The sequence below is a fragment of the Diorhabda carinulata genome, chromosome 1 (genome assembly GCF_026250575.1).
Source record: "Diorhabda carinulata isolate Delta chromosome 1, icDioCari1.1, whole genome shotgun sequence".
NCBI lineage: Eukaryota > Metazoa > Arthropoda > Insecta > Coleoptera > Chrysomelidae > Diorhabda > Diorhabda carinulata.
Genome location: NC_079460.1, coordinates 34,725,063 through 34,750,266, shown reverse-complemented (window position 1 = coordinate 34,750,266; position 25,204 = coordinate 34,725,063). Strand labels below are relative to the sequence as shown.

At 32.3% G+C, this 25,204-nt stretch overlaps 1 protein-coding gene across 3 annotated transcripts; it reads left to right on the top strand.

The window, feature by feature from the left end:
- The first annotated feature begins 401 nt into the window (after positions 1-401).
- LOC130899460 (ATP-binding cassette sub-family C member 4-like) lies at positions 402-24,689 on the top strand. 3 transcript variants are annotated; one of them, XM_057809416.1, is made up of 19 exons: positions 402-614; positions 3,643-3,818; positions 4,392-4,502; positions 5,341-5,478; positions 5,799-5,997; positions 6,129-6,357; positions 8,688-8,844; positions 10,698-10,940; positions 11,225-11,587; positions 15,809-16,124; positions 16,184-16,360; positions 17,166-17,350; positions 18,049-18,482; positions 20,298-20,528; positions 21,245-21,475; positions 21,613-21,914; positions 22,070-22,315; positions 23,886-24,046; positions 24,368-24,689. In XM_057809416.1, exons 2-19 carry the CDS (start codon positions 3,745-3,747, stop codon positions 24,621-24,623), a joined length of 4,053 nt encoding a protein of 1,350 aa, XP_057665399.1. In that variant the 5' UTR covers positions 402-614; positions 3,643-3,744; the 3' UTR covers positions 24,624-24,689. The 3 variants fall into 3 exon arrangements, with proteins under 3 accessions (XP_057665399.1, XP_057665413.1, XP_057665405.1); XM_057809430.1 differs by lacking the exon at positions 23,886-24,046; XM_057809422.1 differs by lacking the exon at positions 11,225-11,587 and having other exon boundaries at positions 427-614.
- The last annotated feature ends 515 nt before the right edge of the window (positions 24,690-25,204 follow it).

Below are 25,204 nucleotides of genomic sequence, written 5' to 3'. Positions count from 1 at the left end.
ATATAGATAATTTGAATTTTCTGAACGAGCAAATTTCGAGAAAATGGTATTATGTGTAGATAATACTAGTAATTTATAACTATTTTACCAAGACACCATAAGAATCTTTGGCTGCAATGGCAAAATTGTCTGGTTTACAATTGTATTTGCTTACACTTTATTTTCTAAGTCTAATACCCAGTAACATACATCAATTAGTAGACAAAAACAAGCAACGCAAATATGTTTAGCTCAAATAAGAAGATGATAGAACTAAATAGAGAGACTACGTTAACAAATAAAATTCAATTTGATAAGAAAATTTTTCATTATTATATCAAAAACTTATCAGCTTTACTCTTTTTTCACATGAAATACTACGTTTTTATTACAATCCTCATTAACAATAAGCACACGACGCCACTGTAAATGCGATAATTTATTTACATATTTTGATAATACGAGTTCTAAGATATACATATGATATATTGTATATTGTTTTGTGCTTTAATCAACCGCAAGTGTCGTATACACTACCCCAGTTTGTTTTATACAATTTTATTATATTACGGACATAAAAATCGCGTGAACGGAAAGCCGTTTTGAATAAAATTGACTAAAAACGTATTAAACACGTATGTATTTTTCCTACTAATATATTGCAAGAATGCTACAAACTATATGATTTGTTTTTTATGAAATATTTTTTGTCAATTTTCTAATGAATTTTTGTCTTATGAATTATTTATATTCTCAATTACACCCATCATTTCCGTATAAAAAAGCTGACTTTTAATAACTGTAAACAAAAAATTGTAGTAATATAAGCAGTGACAACATGTGTTTTGATATCCAAATAGTAATATTCAATATCAATGTTGTGAATCTCGAATAACATTTTGAAAAAAGCCAAAATTGTGCTGTCAAATCAAAAATATATAAGTAAAACAAGTGATTCAACAAATTATACCCGAAATAAATTGAATATAAAAAAATGGCAAAAAGTGAGAGGAAAAAGATATATAATATATATTTGAATATGTCTATTTCAAAGTGAATTGTTTGCGAGATATACAAAGATATACAAACAAATTGTTTGTTTCTAAAAATAAATTATGTAGTGACGTGGATGGAATATTTACTAATGGAGTAGGTTTTTTCTGGAATGCGTGGAACAATTTTAATATTAAACAGTGAAGGGGGCTAAGTTACGGTGATGTAGGAACTGATGTAGGAAATTTGTCGTCCATGAGGAAGGTGGTCAAATATAAGAATCGTTATTACAATCTTGGATACGAACGGCTCAAGTCCTAGTAATTCTCACATAGTACAAAAACAAGGAAACATTTTTCTGAAGTTTGTTGTTATTGGAGATGAGACTTGAATAATCAAAGAATAAAGCAATGGGTCCCTACCAAACCAAAAAAAATCAAACAGTTGGAATAAGAGGCAAAAAATGGTAACGGTATTTTGAGACAAAAGGTGTGGTTTTGATCCATGACAATGCACTACTGCATAGTGCCCCATGTGACATAAGAATTTATCCTAAAAGTTAAAGTGGGAATTCTTTGATCTTGATGTCCTGAGTATAGCACCCAGTCACTATCACCTTTTTGAGAAATGGAGGCGTAGTTAGGTGGAGAACGCTTCGATACCGAAGAAGAGATTTATGATGCTGTAGCTGGGGTCACTGAAAAGCAGAGTATAGGAAATCTGGCCATTATGCCGAATGGTTAATTTGTAAAAAAATTATCTCAATATAAATGTTTCCATTATTAAAATTATTTCAATATGTTTGTTACTTATGACCTATCGGAAAAACAGCCTTCGTAATCTATAATGGCATATATTCAAAATGACTCTTCCATTGAACGTCTTCAGAAATTACAATTTGTGGTTCAGCTCGGAGTCTAAATAGGTATAAATGATATGTTTGGTTTTATTGATATGATAGCTCTTACATGGAAAACAATGGTAACGGTATTTTGAGACAAAAGGCGTGGTTTGGATCCATGGCAATGGTTAAATGCATAGTGTCATGTGGCAAAAGAACTTATGCAAAAATCCAAGTGGGAAGTATTTGATCTTACGGTCCTGATCTAGAACCCAGTCACTTTCACCCTTTTGAGAAATGCAGGCGTCGTTATGTGGACAACGCTTCGATACCGAAGAAGAGATTTATGATGCTGTAGCTGGGGTCACTGAAAAGCAGAGTATAGGAAATTTGGCCATTATGCCGAATGGTTAATTTGTAAAAAAATTATCTCAATATAAATGTTTCCATTATTAAAATTATTTCAATATGTTTGTTACTTATGACCTATCGGAAAAACAGCCTTCGTAATCTATAACGGCCTATATCCAAAATACCCTGTTCCATTGAGAGTCTTTGGAAATTACAATTTGTGGCTCGACTCGGAAGTTAGGTAGGTATGTTTTATTGGTATGATAACTCTTACTTGGTTAGCGGATATTGTCATGAAAATAACACGTTTTTCAAATTGGTACGGCAATAATAAAATACTTGAAAAATTATAATAGTAAAGTCGGAAATAATACTAGTTTCAATAAATGAAAGCTATGCAAAATATTAGTATTATTTTTTAACAAGACCATGTATTTATTAATCGAATGGTAGCAATTTTGTTTTCTGAAGGAAATTAAAAAATGATCGGATCTGATTGATTATTATTGAAGTAATATGTAAACAAGTTAGCTTATCTGTGCATCTCATAGAGGTCAACGATTTATTCTAGTTTGATAATTAAATTATTTAGTTAATATATATAACGGTCGAGCTAACAAAGCGACAAAAAAAACCTCTGATTTGGGGTTCTGGGCTTCTATGTTTATATTTTTGTACCTTTTTGTAGGTGTTGAGCGTTATTTACAGATATTCTAACCACCTGCATCACGATTTTAAATATTTTTTTGGAACAAAATGATGATTATGAAAAATTGTTTTATGTTTTATTGTGTTAATTCTTATTTGTTAAATATAAGTAAAATAATTCAAAAATACAATTATTTATTGTGAGATTACCTTATTATGGGGAGATTTGGAACAATTAATTTTTTTCATCACAATGTTAAGTATCTACATTATCGTTATTTAGATAATGCTCAAAAATTCAGTACAAATAGCTTTGACTTAAACAGATGTCATGCTGTTCTTTCGAATGCTTAAATATCGACTATAAAAATTGTATAACAAGTCTATTTGTTTCGTTTTTATTCAACAAAAAAATCATTATTCACCAACTTTCGTATGCTCGGTATTTGGGTTGTTTTAAGAGATATCAAAAAATGTCATATTATCTCGAAGTATAAATAGTGTTGCATAACTCTGTAACAAAGTAAAAAATACCATATTTCAATTGGTAACCCCTGTATATTATATCAAATTCGGATTGATCCCATTTTTTTTGGAGCTTTTGTTACGGTCCTAGATTACTGCCTAACAGAGTTACTTAATATGATGCAATATCTGTGTATTCGAGTAATTGTACTATTTTCATTGTATTATTTTCTCATTTGTATAGAAGACGGAAACTAGAACCTATGACGTTGTTTTAATTGGAATTCCCCCAATTTCATAACATGAATAAAATCTCCGACTTTGGAACTAAATTTTGTTAGTTAATAAAAATATGTTACCTATAGTTTACAGATATGACGATGCAGTAATAGAATATTAACGACTACACAGAATTTTCAATAATTTTCTGAGAGTATTACACAAACATAAGAAAAATTGGTAGTGATATGGATTTTTCCAAACGATATGTTAAGGTGTCCCCAGAGGAAAATGCAAACATACTTTCCCGACTTTTTTTTTGGTGAGTAACTATGACGAAATTAAATACGAGAGTGTGTTCAAATAAAAAGGTGGATATAATTGGAATCTTCGTTTAAAAAAATCACCAGTAGCCGAAGCACAGTTATATCACTGATTCACGAGGCTGTATCAAGAGCCAGTCTTCTATTGTGCTCTTTAGATTATCGTACAAATCCAAAACAGGGCGACAAGCTCAAGCTGTAGAGCGGATGCTCAAAAGCTGTTTCCATTTAAATGTGACCAGTATAATTTGTGAGCCCCAAAAGAGGTGTGGATGCATGGTGCAGTGGGGCAAAATCATTCCTTGCATAAGTAGCCCAGATCGTTGATGGACTTGTGTAGGTTGCAATATGTCTTACAGTCCATGTGACCGTGAGCATCACCTTTTCTGCTGCCGCTTCACTTGAACGAAGCACACAACTGCCTATTTCTCTCATGTGCGGCAACTCTCTCATGCTTACAATTAGGCCAGAAACTACTGCGTGTCTTGATTGATTGTTTGATTGAATTGATCTCTCGTAATTCCACACAAAGGATATTTTCATTCTGTTATCTACATTTTAATATATTTCAGCTGGTTTCTGCCATTCCTTAAATATGGATACAAACATCAAATAGAATTACAGGACATATATAATACTGTCCCCTCTGACTTGTCAACTCAACTAACTAACTCACTTCAAAGGTATGTATATTGTTCTTTCGTTCAAATTTCATTTATTCTGCTATATATGATATCAATGTGAATATATTTTTCAAAATAATATTTTTAGTAAGTTCATCAGTTCCTACTCCTACTATCTATGCCTTGAAATCTGTGCAAATATATTTACATATGGAGATTCTACTACAATCATTGATTCCGGTAATGCCTTCTTTCTTATTTCTTTTTTAATATCCTCATCACATCCTTATTTGTTGATACAGACCAAAAGATACATGATCATGAGAATATGTTTTCCTTTTACTAATTAAAATAAATTGTGCAGGAATGCTAAACATTGGTAACGAGAAAGATTTAAAGAGTTTTATTATTGTCTTGTGACTTATTATGTTGGTCTACATTTACTGATTGATCATTTCTTCTATATTCTTCTTCATTATTCAAAGATTCTTTGTTATTTTTCCCTTCTCACCATCTGATTCTGGTTTCACAATGTTTGTATATGATAATTCAAGTTCAAGTTTATATCTCCGTTGATTTCAAAAATAGCATTTATTATTCAATTCAGTTGTTTTTCTAATTGTGATTTCTCTTATATTAGAAAAATCACTTCGACTACTATCCACAAGGATTTTATTACAAGGTTCTTGAATTTTTAAGCATCAAATCAAAGAAGTTGTGGTAATGTTAATGAGTTTCAGAATTTTATTATGGAACGTGGAATTTTTTTTCAAATACCCGATACAGTTTCTTAAACAATGGTCGAAAACAAGCAGCAACTTAGCCATTAATAAAAAAAATTAATGAATTGAGAATGGAAAAGTTAATATATATCATATCTAATATTTTTATCTTTTAGAAACTGGGAAGAAGAAATAGAAATTAGTAGGAAACGTAATAATAAGAAACCTAGCTTAAAAAAGGCCGTGTTTAAAACATTTTGGAAGACGTATTTATTTCCTGGTATTGGAATATTTACACAATGTGTTGTTATCAGGTATATTATTTTAATTATTTTCTTAATTGATGAAAAATGTTCAGGACCTGTTATTAGTAGTTATGTGACTAGTGTAACTGTAAACTGTTGTGAGGGGATTCCTAATCACTACTTTATTACCTCTTTCTTATATGTTCTTATCTGTTCTATGATATTGCTTGAGTATATATTTATTTAATAATTTATGTTCGTAATGACATTTGTTATTGTTCATTAGCTATAACTCACTGTATATTATATTGATTTTGGGTGATACTCTTCCTCCATTCTGAAATAGGCAATTCCACAAATTCAGGTCATTTCGTTTGTTTTTTTTACAGGATGATACAACCATTAATACTAGCTGAATTTATCTCTTTTTTTGATACAAAAGATCAAGACTATTTAGGATGGATTTGGGGATCTACACTAATTTTGATATCATTTATCAATCTCATTACAACGCATAATTCTTTTTTTTGGGCACAAAGACTTGGTATGAGAGTACGGATTGCAATGGGCTCATTAATTTATAGAAAAGTGAGTAAAAAGACAAGGATTTATCTTCATGAAATTGATATGTTTAGATTATTTTCCAAATTAATTAAGTGACACATTTTATGGAAAATTGAATGAAAATAACTGTTTCCATATGTCGATTTTGTTTTCAGCTTCTGAAGCTTAGTCACAAATCGCTTGGAGATACTCCCGCTGGGCATGTGGTGAATTTGCTTTCCAACGATGTACAAAGATTTGACTCGGCAGCAGCAAATTTACATTATCTTTGGATAATGCCCATAAATACTTTAGTAGGACTTGTTATTCTTTATCAGTATGTTGGAGCTGCCGCAGCTTTAACTGGAATGGTATTCGTAACTTTGATATCTCTTCCTTTGCCAGGTAAACACTATTTGAGAATACATTTGAATCAAGAAATTTCAGTCTCTCCCATAACAAAATTCTCTTAAGCTACAAGATGGAAACTTGAAAATTTTCATCTCCTGTGCAGTTGCCAATGCCAAATCATCTCTATCTTTGCAACATTCCTTATCTCATTCGTATATTCTTGTTGCTAAATTGTTTTGATTTTAGGACTTTTCTGATTGAAAATTATTTAATTACGACAGGAACACTAACAAACAATATCAATCTCTTAATGCTATAACGTGAACAATATTTTTTGTTAGCCCATCTTTAGCTAACACAAAAAAACTGGATAGTTTACCTACTCGAGAAAAAGCCACGTGTAATTATCCGTGTGAAAAACATGGTGTGCTCAAATCTAAGCCGCAAACAGACATCGTTTAGGCTTGGGACTTATTGATAGTCAATGCAAATGCCAATCTAATCGGAAACTCGGAAACTGAATACGTTTAAATTGAATTGGCACATCTGTAGGTATAATAGAAATTCGTGGTATTAGTATATTTTCACCTCGGAACTTGCCATTTAAAATGCTGGTTTCGATAATGTTTTTCATTAATTTTTGATTGACTAATCGCTTACCGCTGGACAGCCGTGGCGGGTTCAAATTACGAAGCAACATAATCGGAGATCTCACCTTCAATTGTAAATTAAGCAGGGGCATGCCTGGAAAATCCAATTTACAGTTTCGCTAGCATTGCAAACTGTATCAATAGATCTGTATGATACCAAGTTCCCTGGCAACCACTGTTGTATCAGGTTTAAATCGTCAACGTCCATATTTTTTGCCGCTAAAATTGCTCTTTCTGCAAGCCATTCATGAATTATGTACTGTGTGTGTACATCGGGAAATATTTGTTCAATGAGAGCATCTTGCGAACCAATGATTGTGCAGAAATCGGTCGATAATTTTATCTATAAGAGTTGTTTTGAGAATGTATAGTCTGGCAAATGAGTGTTGATCCAGAAAAAGCGCGGAAAATTTCAAAAATCTAGCACTGGTAACACTAATTATAGCAGGAGTTATCCCTGCCAGTGATAATTGACCAGTTATCGAGCGAGATGAAAAATGATTAAATTACTAAAATCACTATTAAAAAATAGGGGTTGGTGATAGAAGGGTGAAAATTTAGGGTTCTATATATTTTTTAATGGCACATTATAAAAAAATTGAAAATTAAAATTTTGTCCAAAAAATAAAAATAAAATGTTAGGGGTGGACAACCCTAATCAATTAGGGGTATGAAAAATAGATAGTAGCCTATTCTCAGACCTACTGAATATGCATATAAAATTTGATAAAAATCGGTCAAGCCGTTTCGGAGAAGTATGGTAACTAAAATTGTGACACGAGAATTTTATATATAAGATTTGGCCTCCTTTGGAACCTCGTTTATGCATTTTATTAAAAAAATACGATCTCTTTCATTGAATAATGTGTATACTTTGGACCTTTGTAAAGGATATATATATATATATATAATGCCCAATTATAGAACCATATGAGAATTAGTTTATTCTTAGTTTTATGAAAAAATCATCCTTCATAAAAAGTTCTGCATGGTCTGAATCCTGAATCCTGAAGTTTTTAGAGCTGCATACAGGCTTTGTTTAAAAGTATGAGTTTATACTCAAGAGGTTACCTTTATTTTTAAGAATATTGACATTTATTGTGAAAAAAAACTGAGCACAATTGAAAATTATTGTCAAATAACTTAAATTATTATCATCAATTCAAACTGTGTACCATAACCTATTTATTTTAATGTTTGAACGAACCTGGGTATGTATGGATGATACTTGTTACATTTCTAAATAATTGTATTTACTTAATTTCGGATCAAAGACTTTTTCTTTCAATTACATTCAATAAATAAAGCATCACTAGTAATTTTGTGTCTTTACTGCTTCTGACGTTTTTTTGTTAAAATTGCTCTGAACACATCCAAACGTATTAGTTTCACAGATGAACTGTATCAGAAATTTGGTATTTCTCGGTGTTTTGGATCCCATATTCAATCTAGGAATTGATTCAATTTCGTGGTCTCAATTTTCCTACTCTAAGCAACGAATCATTCGCTCTAGTTGATACCAAGTCTTCATTTTACTACTCTTTCATCAGTTTGCCCTCGTGGTAGTTAGTTTTTATATTAAAAATACTGTTCCAACTTATGTTATTTTAATAACATACATAGTATTCAATACGATTTCCGATTTTATTTTGTTACAAATTTTTCCACTCTGTTCTTTTTTCTTACAAATACTACAAAAATAATTTCACATTGCTATAATTAACGTATTTCAAGGTACCATTTCCAGATGGCAAGGGAAACTTAGATATAAGATTGCAGTAAGAACTGATAAAAGAGTGAAACTTATGAATGAAATAACATCGGGAATCCAAGTCATTAAGATGTACTCCTGGGAAAAACCATTTGAGAAAGTCGTCAAGCTCTCAAGACAGTAAGAAATTTATTATGTTTAAAGTATATATTCACTATAGAAATTTATGTATGTTTGTATTAGGGTGTCATGTACACCGCGACCTAAAGGATCTATTGTATCCCCTTTCCTTGCTCACTTACTCCTCTTAAAAAGCTCAGATTGTGGGATGTCTGTAGCTGCCAGAGATCTTAATCTTCTATTTAATACGCTCCCATGCATAGTGGTCTGGAGTTTCCTAGTGTCTCACATTTCGAGAGAGCGTGGATGGAGGTTTCGTTCTCTGCGAAACAAAATCTGCAGGTTGCATTCTCTGCTAGACCTTCAGATGTCCTTTAAGGCGATAGAGCCCCGACAAGACTCTTGGTGGTGTTCGTAGGTTGCTCTTGCCTACTTTGAAACAATCAACATATCTTCTGGGTTTATAGCTTCCCAGGAATGTCTTTCCCTATCTCAACCCCTGTAACTGGTTTTCCCCCTATTTACGTTCTTTTGCAGTTCATTCTCTGTAACTAATACCACAAAGAGTTATGAAGAACTTATGAAGAGTTTGTCCGCCCTTACTTTAGCGAGTCCGTCAGCTAGTTCTCTCCACTCCAGTGTATCCTGGGATTCATTGAAGGGTTACTTGATTCTTCCTACCTCGCTCATTTAGCTTGTTCGGGCATTCCCACACCAGTTTGAATTTTTTGACAATGGAGCTTAGAGCTCTAATGGGTGCTTGGCTATCGGACAAGATGGTTTTCTGTTTGCAATAATTCCATTCTAGATTGAACTGGACACATTTTTTAGTTACATAATATATTTTTGCTTGAAAAATGCTTGGTGTGTTGCCAAAGCTTTTAGAGTATTTGATTCTAGACCCTCTCACTCCTATTCCAGTTCTCTTATGTTTTGGAGCTATCCGTATATTATTTGATGGAAGTTCTGTTCATTTTTCGTATGGTGTTTTGATATTATTTGCTTCTACAACTTTTAACGTTTTAAAGTCTTGAAGTAAATTTTTTCTCAAAGCTAAACTTCTTCGGTATGTCCTGAGATATATTCCCATTATTTAAGGACGGTTTATGCTTGTTGATTCCTTCTCTTAACATTCTGAGTGATATTTTTCTGCCTCGCTTTCCACTACTATATGAAAAGAGGGAGGATACAGAATCACTTCTAATGCAGCTGTTGGACATCATCTCATGGCCCCGGTTGCATATATACACGCCAGTCAATGTAGACTGGCTTAGAATGATCAATTATGATTACGATCGTTTTCAATTTATGAATTTTGTTTTTCAAAAGAATTTTTAACGTATCACTCTGCTAGGTTAGATGATTCCATCTTCAATATACACATAGTTCAAATCCGCTCTTCTAGAATGCACCACTCAAAGAACGATGGGGAGAGCCCTGTCTTTGATGTCTTAGTGTTTGGTTTCCTTCATGCTTTCCAAGGGTTTGACAACCCTTATCTTTTGCCGAGAGTAGTGCCATGCACATTACTCTTTTCTCTTCAATTGTGACGTGTTTTTCGCAGTATCTAGAAGAAATGAATTGTTACTTATTAGTCTAAAAACTACCTTGCATCCACTTGCTAAAGCTCTCCCTACTCGAGATTTTGCTAATTTTGACTGAGTCAGATTCTCAAAAGCTAGTCTTTTTCCACTGGTGTCTAAACAGCTGGTAATGGTCCCACTATGGTACAACATTGCGGACTGCAGCTTATTTTTTCAAAACCTGTCTGGCTGGATTGCCATATTCTTGCATATCCCTCATTCCTAGTTCCCCAAACAAGTAGTTTGCCTTAGTCCTAGTCCTAGTACAAACAAACATTTGCCATAAACTTTAACATGATTCAATTACTTCATGGTAGTTTCTATCTTCAGGCTAGAAGTAGACGTTATATCTAAAACTGCGTATTGTTATGGAATCCTATCAGCAATGAGTGTATTTACTGAGCGATTAGTTCTTTATGTAACACTCATTACATTCGTTTCGATTGGTCAAAGATTAACGAGCAACGTTGCATTCTCCTCGGCTCAACTTTTCAACAGCATCCAAGCTATCATGGCAATATCATTTCCGAATGCTTTATCATCCTATTCTGAAGCCAAAGTTTCTTTGAAAAGGTAAGATACCAAATTATAAACAATGAATTGGCTTTAAATAATATGGTAAAACTACGGACGCCAGGAGGATAAAAAAGCAGAAGTACTTAATGATAATGTTCTTTAAGACGAGACGTATGCTGTCTTTATATTTTATACCCATCGAGTAGTGTATCATCAAAATCTAGCTTTTCTTAATTGGGAAATTCAACGTGGTCAGTACAAAATAGAATCTATTCTTATGTTGGTACATAACAAATTGGTAACATAATTTTTGAAGTAGGTAATTTGATAAAAATTTTCAGATTAGAAGAATTTTTAACATTAGATGAGAATACCGAACAAGCGATAAGAAACAAGGAAACAGATACTCAGCAATTAGGTGAAATAAAATTGAAATCCGTAACAGCAAATTGGAATCCCAAGAACATTGTTCCCACATTAATTAACGTCGATTTACATATCAAACCAGGAACTTTATGCTGCGTTATTGGCAATTTAGGCTCTGGTAAAAGTAGTCTTTTGCAGTTATTATTAAAAGAACTATCACCGTCTAAAGGAGAAATAAGTGTATCTGGAAAAACGGCGTATGCTTCTCAGGAGCCTTGGTTATTTGTGTCGAATATCAGGAATAACATTTTATTTGGAAAGCCGTACGATAACGAAAGGTCTGATCTACTATAATATAGATATAATTGCTAAATACCATTCACATCATAACTAGTCATCATTATAACAAAGTTAGAAAAAAACTTAAGGTCAGCATTTAACAATTCAGTTAAAATTATAAATTTAATGACTAAATCATAGAGTGAACAATCTTAAAATCTCTGTAACATTAGTTATCATTTTTACACGCTTTATATGTATGTCAAGGAATTTTTGGACTCGATTTCTCCTTAATTCAGATCGCCAGAATAATTTAAAATACATCACATTTATTAAGGACCGATGACAATATAATAATTTCACAAATTCGTACCATTATGCTTGTAAGATTGACCGTTAAGGAATCGTAGGATTCGATTATTTCTATTCAATTAAAAATCGATTACAACACACTAATTTAATAAATTTGTCTTATTAGCTTTATCGTGTTTATCTGATTTATCGACTTCCTTTAGTCTAAGAAAGTCAAATATGTCGGTGCCTTGGATGAATAAGTAAATTAGTGCATATTCACTGTCGGAAAATGTTTGAGGGTAATTAGAAGTTGTCATTCTGATTAGGGCATTCACATCCGATAAGATTTAATGGGAGACTCGCCAATTCTCGTAATGTGGCGAAAGAAACAATTTCTATTTCTCCTGATATAGTCCAGGCGCTGGATGCAGTTGAGTATGCAAAATGTGAGGACCAACAACATTCTTTTACCTGAGATCCTAAATAATAGAAAATCACATGTTGCCGGCAGCTGTGCTGGTCCGTTTCCCTTTTCCTCTTCCCCTTTTCCTTGCTCGGCACGTTGCTGAGTCATAGAGCTTGGAGTAGTCAGTAGAAAAGAATTTGTATCCCATAACGGTTTATTTTTGCGTATATAAGTAATAATATTTAAGTTTTTTCGCAATCGACTGTTTTATTAGTGTTATTTATTTAAATAAAAGCGCGGACAATGTCACTTCAAGTGATAAATGTGAAGAAGCGAAAGATAAATGAATTGTCGTGTTTGTTTTGTGATAAAACGGGTGATTTAGTGAAGAATCGAAAACCACAAACGTTTATTAGTATTAAAAAAGCAGCGGATCGCAGAAAAGATGATATTAGTAAAAAAATAGAAAGTGATACACACAATTGTTCCTGGCATCGAGCTTGTATTGCAACTTATATTAGTGAAGAGAAAATAAGGCGTCGAGAATTAGCATTTCTAAAGCAGCACATTGCCTCTACTTCCACCTCCTCTACAGAAGCAAATGTTTCAGGTAGCCAACGTGTTCGTCGGTCATCAAGAAGTAAATTAAAACCAAACAGAAATGTTTAATCTGTGGTAAACAAACAAGAAATAAGAACAAAACTCTTTTCTTATGTTCTGAAATTTCAGCACAAATTTTAAATTCTGCCCGAAAAAAAGATGATGTTTTCACAAAAATTGGCACTTGCGAACAACCAGCTGATTTATTTGCAATGGAAGTGAGGTATCATAAACATTGTTATCGTGATTATCTGCGACTACCAAGAAATTATGACATACTTATAGAGGTATTTGAAAAGCTGATTGATGAACTGAAACATCAATTAACATCTCACTCTTTTGAAATGTCATTCTTGGCCAAGCGACTAGCTGAACTCACTGAAATAGAAGATGCAATTGTAGAAAATCGCGTTATGAAATCACTGCTCATTAATAAGTATGGGGAAGATGTTTTATTTTCATATCGGAGTGACAGATCAAGATCATCATTGATGTTTATGGGCAATATACCACTGGATGAAGCGTACCGTGAATTCAACAAACTACACTGTTCAAGTAGCTAAACAACTCCGAAAAGAAATATTAAATACTAAAGTAATACCAGTTGGATATTTATGTGATGAAATTTTAATTGAACAATTTTTACAAAAAGGTCAATTACCGAATACTTGGCAAATGTTTATGCGAGCATTGTTCAGTGTAAAGAATAATAAATTGAGTCAGAATTAAAATCGACGTGCGTTATCAGTGTTTTATGATGTGTATTACACGATTACTGAAAAACAGACTCCAAAGCATATAGCTTTAGATCAATCTGTACATCATTTGACTCGATCGAAACAATTAATCGTTGTTTTCAATAAATGTGGGCATTGCTTCAATTACAAAGCATTAAAAAACCTCGATAACGAAGTAACAACGTTAATTGTGTGCGAAGATATACGACAAAAAATTGCTTATTCCTAAAAATATAGTTCGAGATTCATTGACAGAATAGAAAAGATTGATAATTATCATTTTTTCATTTATAATATATGAAAATTTGATTTTTTTGAATTAAAAAATTTTTTTTTATCAATAATAATTGTTTTTATTTTTAATTTTCCTGTTGTTTTTTCACATGACTAGCTGTAAGTATCTTTAATCACAAAAATCAATTGGATATTCTCACTAAAACAATCGTTATAATGATATCAAAGTATGTGTTCAGTCCATTTACTAGATGTCTAAGGGGGTGGGGTGTAAAAAAATTGACCAATATGGCTCTTGGCAACATCCAGAATCATAATCTGCATGCTTTTCTGAGTTCAAAACCATACACCGAAAGCGGTCCTTACATTTTGTACACTCAACTCCATCCAGCGCCCGGTCTAATAACCTTAATAATTACTTTGTGAATGTAGCCAAAAATTACCCTGATGCAGATGTGAATTTACACAGTTTCTTCTTTATGTCGTGGTTTAAGCAAAGCTTCGCAGTACAATTAATAACATCAAATAGAAATCCTCATCTGATACCGATAAGCTTACATTAAAAGTGTTTTCGAGTCTGGTGGAATGGACCTTACCGCTTTAACAAACATTTTGTTTCAAAATGGCACTTTTTCAAATTGCCTTGAGACGGCAATAATTATACCACTACATAAAGAAGGAGATGAAAATCAAGCATCTAGCTATCGCCCAATTGCACTCCTTCCCACGTTATATAAGATCATTGAAAGATTGGTGAAAAAAGGCTTTTATCATTTTTGTTTAAATTTAAAATACTTACTACCCATCAATTTGGATTTTTATGTAACAAATACACAAATGATGCTATATTCTTCCTCCTAAATAATGTTTACTTTAGCCTAAACACCCATCACTCCATTACAACAACTCTGTGATTTTTCTAAGGCATTCGATTGTGTAAATCATTTTAGTTTACGAATAACGAATTGCAGTACTACGGTTTCAGGGGAACACTTCTCGCATGGTTAAAATCATACATTACCAACAGAAGTCAACTTCTTAGGGTTGATGCAACGTTGTCTTATTGCAAGCCAATAGAATGTGGAATGACTCGAGGCTCAGTATTAGGCCCTATTTTTTTCTTTTTTTTATCAATGACATTGCCTATATTCACATCAGTGGTAAAATATGTCTTTTTGCGGATGATACGAATTTCTCTTGGATCAGCCCAGATGTTCGCCACTTTATATTACCATATCTAGGAACTAATCACCTTTTAATTATGGTGCGATTCTAATCTTCTGTGTCTCAATGACTCATACAAAATTACGTTACAGTCTTTTGTATTAAATAACAGTGTTATTATAACACCATCATTGACGTCGTTGAATCTGTAAAATTTCAATGTGCTTGTTTTAGACAATTCTTTGAAATGGGAGTTAAATATCGCAGCTTTATCTAAAAATTTAAGTTCTGTCTATTTTATGCTAAGATCAGTTTACCAGGAACTAAACTTATCCACTTCAAAAGCAGTTTACGAGTATTATGCCCTTTTGAGTCGCTCTTCCCTTTTGGGGTACGTGTTCTGCTATTCAATTTGAGCGAATTTTCAAACTATATAAGAGAGTTGTGTAGATATTTATTCAGACTAAACAGTAGGACTCAACGCTGGGATATTTTTAGATTCAAAATTTTGACGTTTCCTTCCTTATTCATCTTTGAATCCATTAGCCTAATCGTAAGCACGCTACTCCTATTTGAGAAACTTCATTTCACAGCTATCCACCAAAGAAATATCGTTATTCACTGTAGTTTACGGGCCTACACTGTATAATTAGATTACGTTTCATTTGTGTATTTATTTTGTTATTTGTGTGTTTGTTTTTCAGTTATTTACAAGCTCTTGTCTACAAAGTGTAGAAATAAAATTTGAGAATAAATTATAGTGTGGTTATTTTTTTGGTTTGATTAAATGTTTTTCAGTTATTTTATTCTATAATTTATTTTAATGAAGATAAAATTTATTTTAGATATCGTAAAGTAATTAACGCTTGTTGTTTAGAAAGAGACTTTGAGCAATTTCCCCATAGCGACAAAAATTTAGTTGGGGAAAAGGGAATGGGTCTTAGTGGTGGTCAAAGAGCGAGAGTAAATTTAGCCAGAGCCGTCTACACAGAAGCAGATATATATTTGTTAGATGATCCACTTTCTGCAGTAGATACGAAAGTAGGAAGGCATTTATTTGAAGAATGTATATTGAAATACTTAGCTGGAAAAACAAGGATTTTAGTAACACACCAACTACAATTCATCAAACAAGCTGATCTTGTTGTTATAATTAGTAATGTAATAATTTTTGTTTTCATTTCAAATTATTTCACGTTATAATGAATATTATAATTTAGGGTAAAATAGAACACGTGGGAAAATTCTGTGACTTGTCAGAAGATTATCTTGATACTTTACAGCATAATTCTAATAACGACAACATGACGAAAGAAGAGAATATTATTGAACATAAAGACATTAAATCTGGTTATCGAACTGACAAAATTGACCTTCAATCTTCTATTTCACTAGCGGTAAGTGAATGTGTTTTACCACTTTTAAATGAAGTTTAAAAATGTTGCCCTTAATGTGAAATCACAAAGACACTACAAATATCTTCATCTTCATGCTCATGCTCATCTTTCATCGCCTCCAAGCTTTTTTGCGAATTACTATTATTAAAAAATATCGCTTTCATTTTTTTATTATGCACAGATTTAAAAGAGGATATTCGTCGATCTTCGTCGATGCTTTTTCACTATATTTATGTATAGGAATAGTGATTCCTTACATTATGAACAAGACGAAATGAAATGTACAATGAATCATGAAATATAAAAATATGTAAAGATTACGGACTGTTAAATAGTAGATATGATTGAGAGCTCATGTATCAATATAGAGCACACAATTCCGGGAATTTCCAGCTGTCTCTTCTTTTTATTTTATGATTTGTTCTTCTGCATATTTCTATTGCCTTATTTTTCATCATTATCTCGATGTTTTGCACATATTTTTAATATATGCCATTCCTTCATAACTTATTATACTTTTTGCTTTGCTCCTCTAGTAACTTTTTATATATGAAGTAAATCTTATCAGTTCTTTTTCTACTGTTTGTTATATCTTAATCTCTGATTTGTTCACTATAATACCCACTACATACTTCTTTTTGTTAAATTTTAATTTTTCATTTCTGAGCGTATAATGTGAATTTTTCTTTTAAAGAATCTATGTTCCAACTTATATTTTGGTGTGAACAGCTATGAACTCTGTTTTCCTAGTTTAAATTTAAATATGATAATAAAATTTATACCAAATTTTATTTTTTATCATTAGCATTCCGCACAACTTGATGATCCAGAGGAATCTGAAGAATTGATAAAAAAAGGTGACATTTCCAATTCAACGTATTTCGAGTATTGGAAATCTGGCGCTGGAATAGTTTTTTTAAATTTTACTTGTCTCATGTTCATTTTGGCTCAAGTTATCACTAATGCATCAGATCTTTGGTTAACACACTGGTAAATATAATTTTATAGCCTTTACCTTAATTGATTCAACAGCATCGTACAGATAGCAGGGGCGAATCCAGGGAGGGGCGATGGGGTCTATCGCCCACCCCCTAAGTCAACCATCCCGAACGAAAAATAAATAGATAAATAAAAATCAAAGAATCAACCTTAGCTCAAAACAATATTAACATATTGATAAATAATATTATAAGTAAGTTATAGTATTTCATGTATTTGTTTTCGTATGAAGAGTGAAATAATTGTGACAAAAATTCAAGAAGGGCCTACAGAAAAAACTAACTCTCAAAACAAAAAGTCGAGTCTTTTATCTCATTTTGTCCTCATGTCATAAAAACGTTCAAAATGAGAATGTTACAGAAAGGCTTTATTGAGTATTCATCAAGACATAGAGTTAAACCTACTTATTCGTTTATTCATTTATATATTCTCGTTTATTAAATCACACAGTTATATTCCCTTCGTTTTCGTAACCTTTTTTTATAATTCTTGGCTGTCGCCAGACCTCTGGATCCACCCCTGAGAGCCCTAACAGATAGATATGATCAATGCTGAACATGTATTTTACGACTATAATAAATAAGATCACATTAATGAATAGGCCTATCAATACTATTTATTTTAATACTCAAGTTTATGTTGTGAAAAGTTCTTTTCTTTAATTTACTCACAAATAAAATGATTTCAAGGACCAATATCGAATCAAGAAGATACAAGTTTCCTACTTCCAATCAGACACCGAAAATATCTGATGCTGAACACGTATCTAACTGGACGAATGACCCTCATATGTTTTCTACACCACTCACAATTATTTCAGATACACAATCAGAAGCTACAGTACTTACAAATCAAGTATTCAATAAAACTGTTACTGCATTATCAGATTTGGAGAATTCAACTAGTAAAGTGAATATTATAACAGATGATTCCAACAATGCTGGAGATCGAGATTACTATATCTGGATTTACACAATATTGATAGCGGGATCAGTGATATTTCTTACTTTTAGATCTTTCTTGTATTACCGTATATGTATGAATGCTTCTAAAGTTTTGCATAATAAAATGTTTAGTTGCATCCTGAAAGCACCAATAAGATTCTTTGACATCAACCCATCAGGTAAGAGAATAAGTTATATGCTTGGATAACTGCAAAATTTTTAATTAGTCCTTCAATTGGTTTCAATATATCATGCCCGCTGAAATCCAAATTATCATCAATTCTTTCTGTTTTCAAATAATTTTTGTTGGATGTGATTTTGTATTGATTTCTATTGACTCACAATTTCGGGCAGTTTTCATTTATTTGAAAATTAAGTCTAAACGATGAATTGAAAATCTGTGAAACCACATCCATGCTTTGGTTTCCAGTACCAATGCCAGTGATTTGTTATTGTCATATAAGATCGTGTTTTTATATTTTCAATTTTTATTTCTACTGGATTTTCCTTTATATTGAAGAATTTGAAAATCGAAGTTGTGATCTACAAATGGTTGAAACTTCATCTTTAACCGCTGGTTTCAGTTGTAATCCAGTTTCGAATCAATGATTTTGTTACCACTTTGAATTTATTGTTTAAAGCGTCTAGAGACCAGTCGACGTGTCAACTGAAACGAACGTGCTTTACCAAGATTGTTAACGGTTTGAATAATAGTAGAAAAACTAAATAATATTACGAAACTGTCGAACAGATCTCAACTCAAGCTTTGTGTGAAAATATTTGAGAAGATCACCAACAATATCGAATGTCAATCGCAGAAGACTAAGAGAGTGATCCTAGATTATCGATCGCATGATAACGGATGATAAAATTTGTTTTTTTCAGTATGATCCCGAGTGTCTGTGTTCTTTCGTGTTAGAGATAGAAGAAAACATTTGAAAATGCATATTTTCAACCTCATGTTCATGACAAAATTCACATTTGAATTTTATCTTCCACCATACCAGTTATAAGAGGTATGAGATAATCTCGAGAGCCATAGTTCTCCTTCCTATTTGCTCATATAAAATTTCTGGTTCAAAAACAAACAATATCAAGATAAAGATTTGTAGATTTGCTCAAAGTGTTGCTAACATATTGTCATCATCATCAAGATGCGGATGTATTCGATGAGGTTGATTGAAAATGGGATCTGACATCATGTATGACAGTGTAAAAGCCGAGTTTGAATAATAAAAATATTAGACAGTAGCACACCATCCGACGACACCGGTCATAACTAATGTGATGGTGAAGAAACTATGGTGACTAAATGGTGAGTGGCGCTATATATTGGGTAACCATTAAACTACATCTCTAAATGTTTGAGCCCGAAGAAGCTATTACTAGATACTTTGGAAGGTTCTACCATGTTCAGGAACATTGCAAAATTGTAAGGTAGAAGTTTATAGTGATTGAATATTGAAGATATGTGGCGAGCTGTAAAAAGCAATCCAAGCAGTATGAAGTATGTATGTATGAAGTGTGGGACGGCGTCTATGTCGGCGCGAGTTGTATTAATTTGGTTGATTGGAAGTATTCCGTCGATATTTGCAGTAGACACCCATCAACGTTTAAAATTGAACTTGATTGAAGTCGTTAATTGATTGAAGGAAATCCGCATTGAGAATTTTCGTTGAAGTCTAAATGAGATATCAATAATTTATTATAATATAAATATATTTTTATACGTTTCTCAATATGTCAAGAATTCTATTTCTATTCAATACTGATAGTTTGCTCAAATCATAACTTCATTATGAAATTTTATGCTCTTCAGATACATTTCCCGTATCAATTTACGGAAAGGATTTTTCCATATTTTTTACGGCTTATAATAGTGTGTATTACCATAGCTTTTTGAATTATATTCATTAGAAGAATACAACATTATGGAGCTTGATTTAATCAAATAATAAATATTTTAGAACTTCTTTTTGCAACAATTTTTTTAGGAAGAATACTAAATAGGTTTACAAAAGATATGGGTTGCGTTGACGAACTATTACCCCGTTGTCAAATGGATGCCATACAGATTTTGGTAGTAATGGTTGGTATACTAATAATGGTGTTCATTGTATCACCATTGATGTTAATTCCTGTAATTTTACTAGCACCTATTTATTATATTTGGCGCACAATATATATGGCAACAGCTCAGTCTTTGAAAAGACATGAAGGAGCTGGTAAGTGTTATGTATCTAATATAAAAAATTATCTATATAGAAATAACTTTTGACATTTGAATATAAATATATTCCTTGTACCGACTCTCAGTATTATTCAACCCATATCAGTTTATTTTGCTTAGAAAAATAGTATTTTCTATTCGTCTAAGTCCGCGGTACGGTTCAGTATATGGTTTGTAATATAAAATTTGATAAAGTTGTGACATTAATTATGAGCAACGTTGTACTATCGTGCTATCAGATTTTGCTTTAAACATACTTAGTGGAACAAAAATTTATGCAGAACTTCAGCCAGTCTAAAGAAGAGTGTTGTGTCGAGATCCCAGGTGTTGCGGTGGTTCAAGGCATTGAGTTTTTGGTGGATAAAAACATTCCTCTGGTTTCACAACTTCCGTACCCACCTCAAGAGTATCGTCCTGACCTTTTTGTCTTCCATAAATTGTCTTTTTTGGAACAACAGAAATAATCAAATGTTTGTGACCAACCAGCTGAAGGCTACTCTATTATCCGAGCTCCAGCATTGCTATGAGGCGTGGCTACCTAAAGAATTATTTTGAATGAGACAACAACAAATGTTAGTCTACTCGATTAAAACTTATTATATCAAAAAAACAGTCTTATCACTTAATTGTCACACCTTAGGGCACTCCGAGAAAATTTATGTTACTCACATATTTGTAAAGTCTCTAAAATTGAATATATTTTTGTCTTAGCAAAAGCTCCAGTATTTTCACACATATCAGCGTCTATGCATGGCATTACGACTATCAGAGCTTCTAAAGCCCAAGAAATGGTTATAAAAGAATTTGATACTCTGCAAGATCAACATACTAGTACATGGCTATCATTTTTGGTGAGCAGTGCAACTTTTGGATTTTATTTAGACCTTATCAGTTGGACTTTCTTAGTCATAGTTACTTTCCAATTCGTTATTTTTAAAAGCGGTAAGATATATAAGTTACAGGCAAATAGTATGTTGTTTCTTTAAACTCTTTAAAAGCTAAAACTATAAAAACTCTTTTACACTCTTTCATGCTTGGACTTATACGTTCACTAACTTCTAGATTCTGTGTTTTTTTAGAAGATACATTAAGTGGTAGTGTGGGTTTAGTGATATCCCAATGCCTAATATTAACTGGAATGGTGCAATATGGAGTTTTTATGACAGCACAAGTAGCAGGAAATATGATAAGTGTTGAGAGAATACTGCAATATACTAAATTGGAGAAGGAAGGTCCATTTGAATCTTTAGCCACCAAAAAACCACCCAGAGATTGGCCAAGTAACGGGAACATTATGTTTAAAAATATATATCTTCGGTATTCTCATGAATTGCAACCTGTTTTGAAGAATGTAAATATAGATATAAGATCAAGAGAAAAGGTAAATAGATAGAAATGTTGGTAATAAGTTAAAAAATTATATATTTAACCAGTTTTGCCTGATTGGTAAGTTTTCTAACAAAATTTAGTGGATTTTAAGATAGATATTATAGATTCTAGTATATTTTAGTACTAATTATTTGTTTTTATATTTAGATAGGTATTGTGGGACGTACTGGTGCAGGAAAATCGAGTCTTATTGCTTCTTTGTTTCGATTGGCTCCAATAGATGGTATAATTTCTATAGACGATATAGATACTGCCGAAATCGGATTAGATGATTTGAGATCAAAAATTTCAATCATTCCGCAAGAGCCAATTTTGTTTTCCGCTTCTGTAAGATACAATTTAGATCCGTTTGAGTCGCACAGCGACGAGGTGTTATGGGAAGCCTTGGAAAATGTAAGTTTATTGGAATCAACTAACAAATAACTATTTTGCTGTTTATTATTTTCTGTATATCAAATGTCCACTATTAATGCCTATCAGGTATCCAGTGATTCAATTGTGTGATTTTATTTAAATGATTTTCAATTTTTATTTCATTTTTTACGTTCACGAAATGACAAAATACAAATAGATCAATGTAATTATTTACAATGATAACAAAAAAGTTTCAAACATCTTTATGGAAAGAGTTAGTTCTCTGAATAGCTGAGAAAATAATACAGCCTTTTACAAAATCATTTATTGATACTAACTACCTATAACCAAAAATTCCCTCGCCTCAATTCTGCATAGAAAATTTTGTGTCAAGATCCCTAGCATTCTCAATTCTATATCCACTAGTTGAGAGGATATATTAGTACTTGGAAACAAAAAATATGGAACAAATAAATGTTAGCTACTAAAAGAAGATATTCATTTTTTTGCACATTATATTGTGCAATATCCTCGGTTTGATCTTTGACTCTCGATTCAATTAGAAACACCATAACCATGAACTCAAGGACAGCTGCTTAAAAGGGCTAAATATAATTTAAACATTCAGTCACTTTGAAACTTTGACAAAATGATGTCACTTTATTTATCAATTTATAGACAAAATTTACGTTCTCAGCTTGACTATAAATACTTTATCCATATGTTCGCTTCAATCCTAGCTTCCTCTGACTTCCCCGCTTCCTCTACCTTCTATTCTTCTTGTACCAAAACTATTACTATAGTAGATACCTCACACACTATTCACAATAAACATGATTATCCTTGCACACTGGTGGAAATAGCATTTCTAAAAATTCTAAAACAAAATGATCCATCATGTTACTTCTAGAAATTATTCCGATTTCTCAATTATTTCAAAACACAAACTCATAGCTCACATTCGCTAATGTGTAGAGATATTTACAGCATCCTTCAGGTGCTCAAATATTTCTCTCAACCCCCAAATATATCAATTATATCGCCATATGTACTGATTCTGTTACCTCCACTACATTTTTGCTCATAGTGTAAAAATCTATCTTATCTAGTTTCCATCTTAAACTAGAATCACCGGAAACGAAAGTGCATATCATCATGCTGAAGAATCTTCTAACATATATCCATCCACTTCTCACCTCTTTGTACTTCTCAAGTAGAAAAGAAGCTACATCTCAGTAGTAAAAGTTGTTCTGATTGCAAAATTGTCTCACTTTTTATTATGGCCATCAAGCACATACTGACCGACTGCAGGCAATACTCCACCGTATACCAACAATTTGATTTGAAGTTTAGCCTTGAGGACACACAACTGCCCCACAACGATCAAGTTTCTCCAAGCTACCAGCTTCCACCACAAAATCTAATTAGGCATTGTGAGTTAAATAAACTTATGCAATTTTTTTCCTTTGCCAATGACTACAGCTGTCGAACTGTCGAAGCAGGTTCAACTGGAGTAAAAGACAACATTCCAGTTTGCACATTATTGAAATGACCGCGAGTAAAATTGAAATATTGCCTTAGATATTTCAAATCTATGATTCTATTTTAGGTAGAGCTAAGGACTGTAATAACTGATTTAAATCAAAATATTAGTGAGGGAGGCTCGAATTTCAGTGTAGGCCAAAGACAATTGATTTGTTTAGCTAGAGCGATAGTTCGAAATAACAAAATTCTTGTGATGGATGAAGCTACAGCTAACGTTGATCCAGGGTCAGTATATATACAAAATCTATTATTACGACACTTGACAATTGGAACATGTGCATTGCATTGTGCAAAAATTATCGAACTATCCAATCTCGTAACTATAAACAATCAACAATTATAAATTGTAAGATGAATCCAAAGTAGTTGCATTATACATACTAAACTGGAAGAAATTGAAGAATCAATGCAAATTTAAAAGTCTGCACTTACACCAAACTTGATAAACTATTACACAATATTAACTTCAAAAATACTTTTTCATTAATTTAACTGAATAGACTCAATATTATTATTCCTTTTAATAATACTTGATAATATTTTCAGAACTGACGTCCTTATTCAGAAAACTATACGTGAGAAATTTAAAAATTGTACTGTGATAACTATTGCTCACCGACTAAATACTGTCATGGATTCAGATAAAGTTTTGGTAATGGATGCAGGTGAAGCCGTGGAATTTGATCATCCGCACATACTTCTACAAAATCAAGATGGATATTTTAATAAAATGGTTAGAGAAATGGGTCCAGAAATGGAGACGATGCTAAGAAGTATAGCTAAAACTAACTACAAAAATTAGTATTATTTTTTAAACTTTATTACATTATCATTGTTTGATTTTGAATAATATAATTTTACAGAATAATTTCATGCATTTTTATTCTAAATTTATCGTTGCATAATAAAAAATAGAGAGCTTATCATATTTATACAAGATTGCATTTTGACAAGATCAGAAAAAATTGTGAGAATGCCGTTAAGGCAAAAATTGATCAATTTTTTTATAAAAGTCTACGTCACACTCTTCCTTTGTCGTTAGTTTGTGGAAATCTCAGTATTAATCTTATAATCTCATGAATATTCAAAACAAACTTCATTTCTCATCTAGCCCCATAAACAAACATCTAGTGGTGTGAGGTTTGGAGATCTTGCAGGCCAATTAATGGGACCTCCACGACCAATCCAACGCCCTGGAAAACGTTCGTCCAAATGTTGCTGGACCTGACGAGCGACATGTGCAGGAGCTCCATCGTGCTGATAGAACATCTGCATTCTAATATTTTTAGGAACATCCTCTAGTAGGCCTTGTAATCAATTTTGTAAAAAATTTAGGTAGTTGTCTCCTGTGAGACGATTCTCCAAAATGAAAGGGCCAATTAA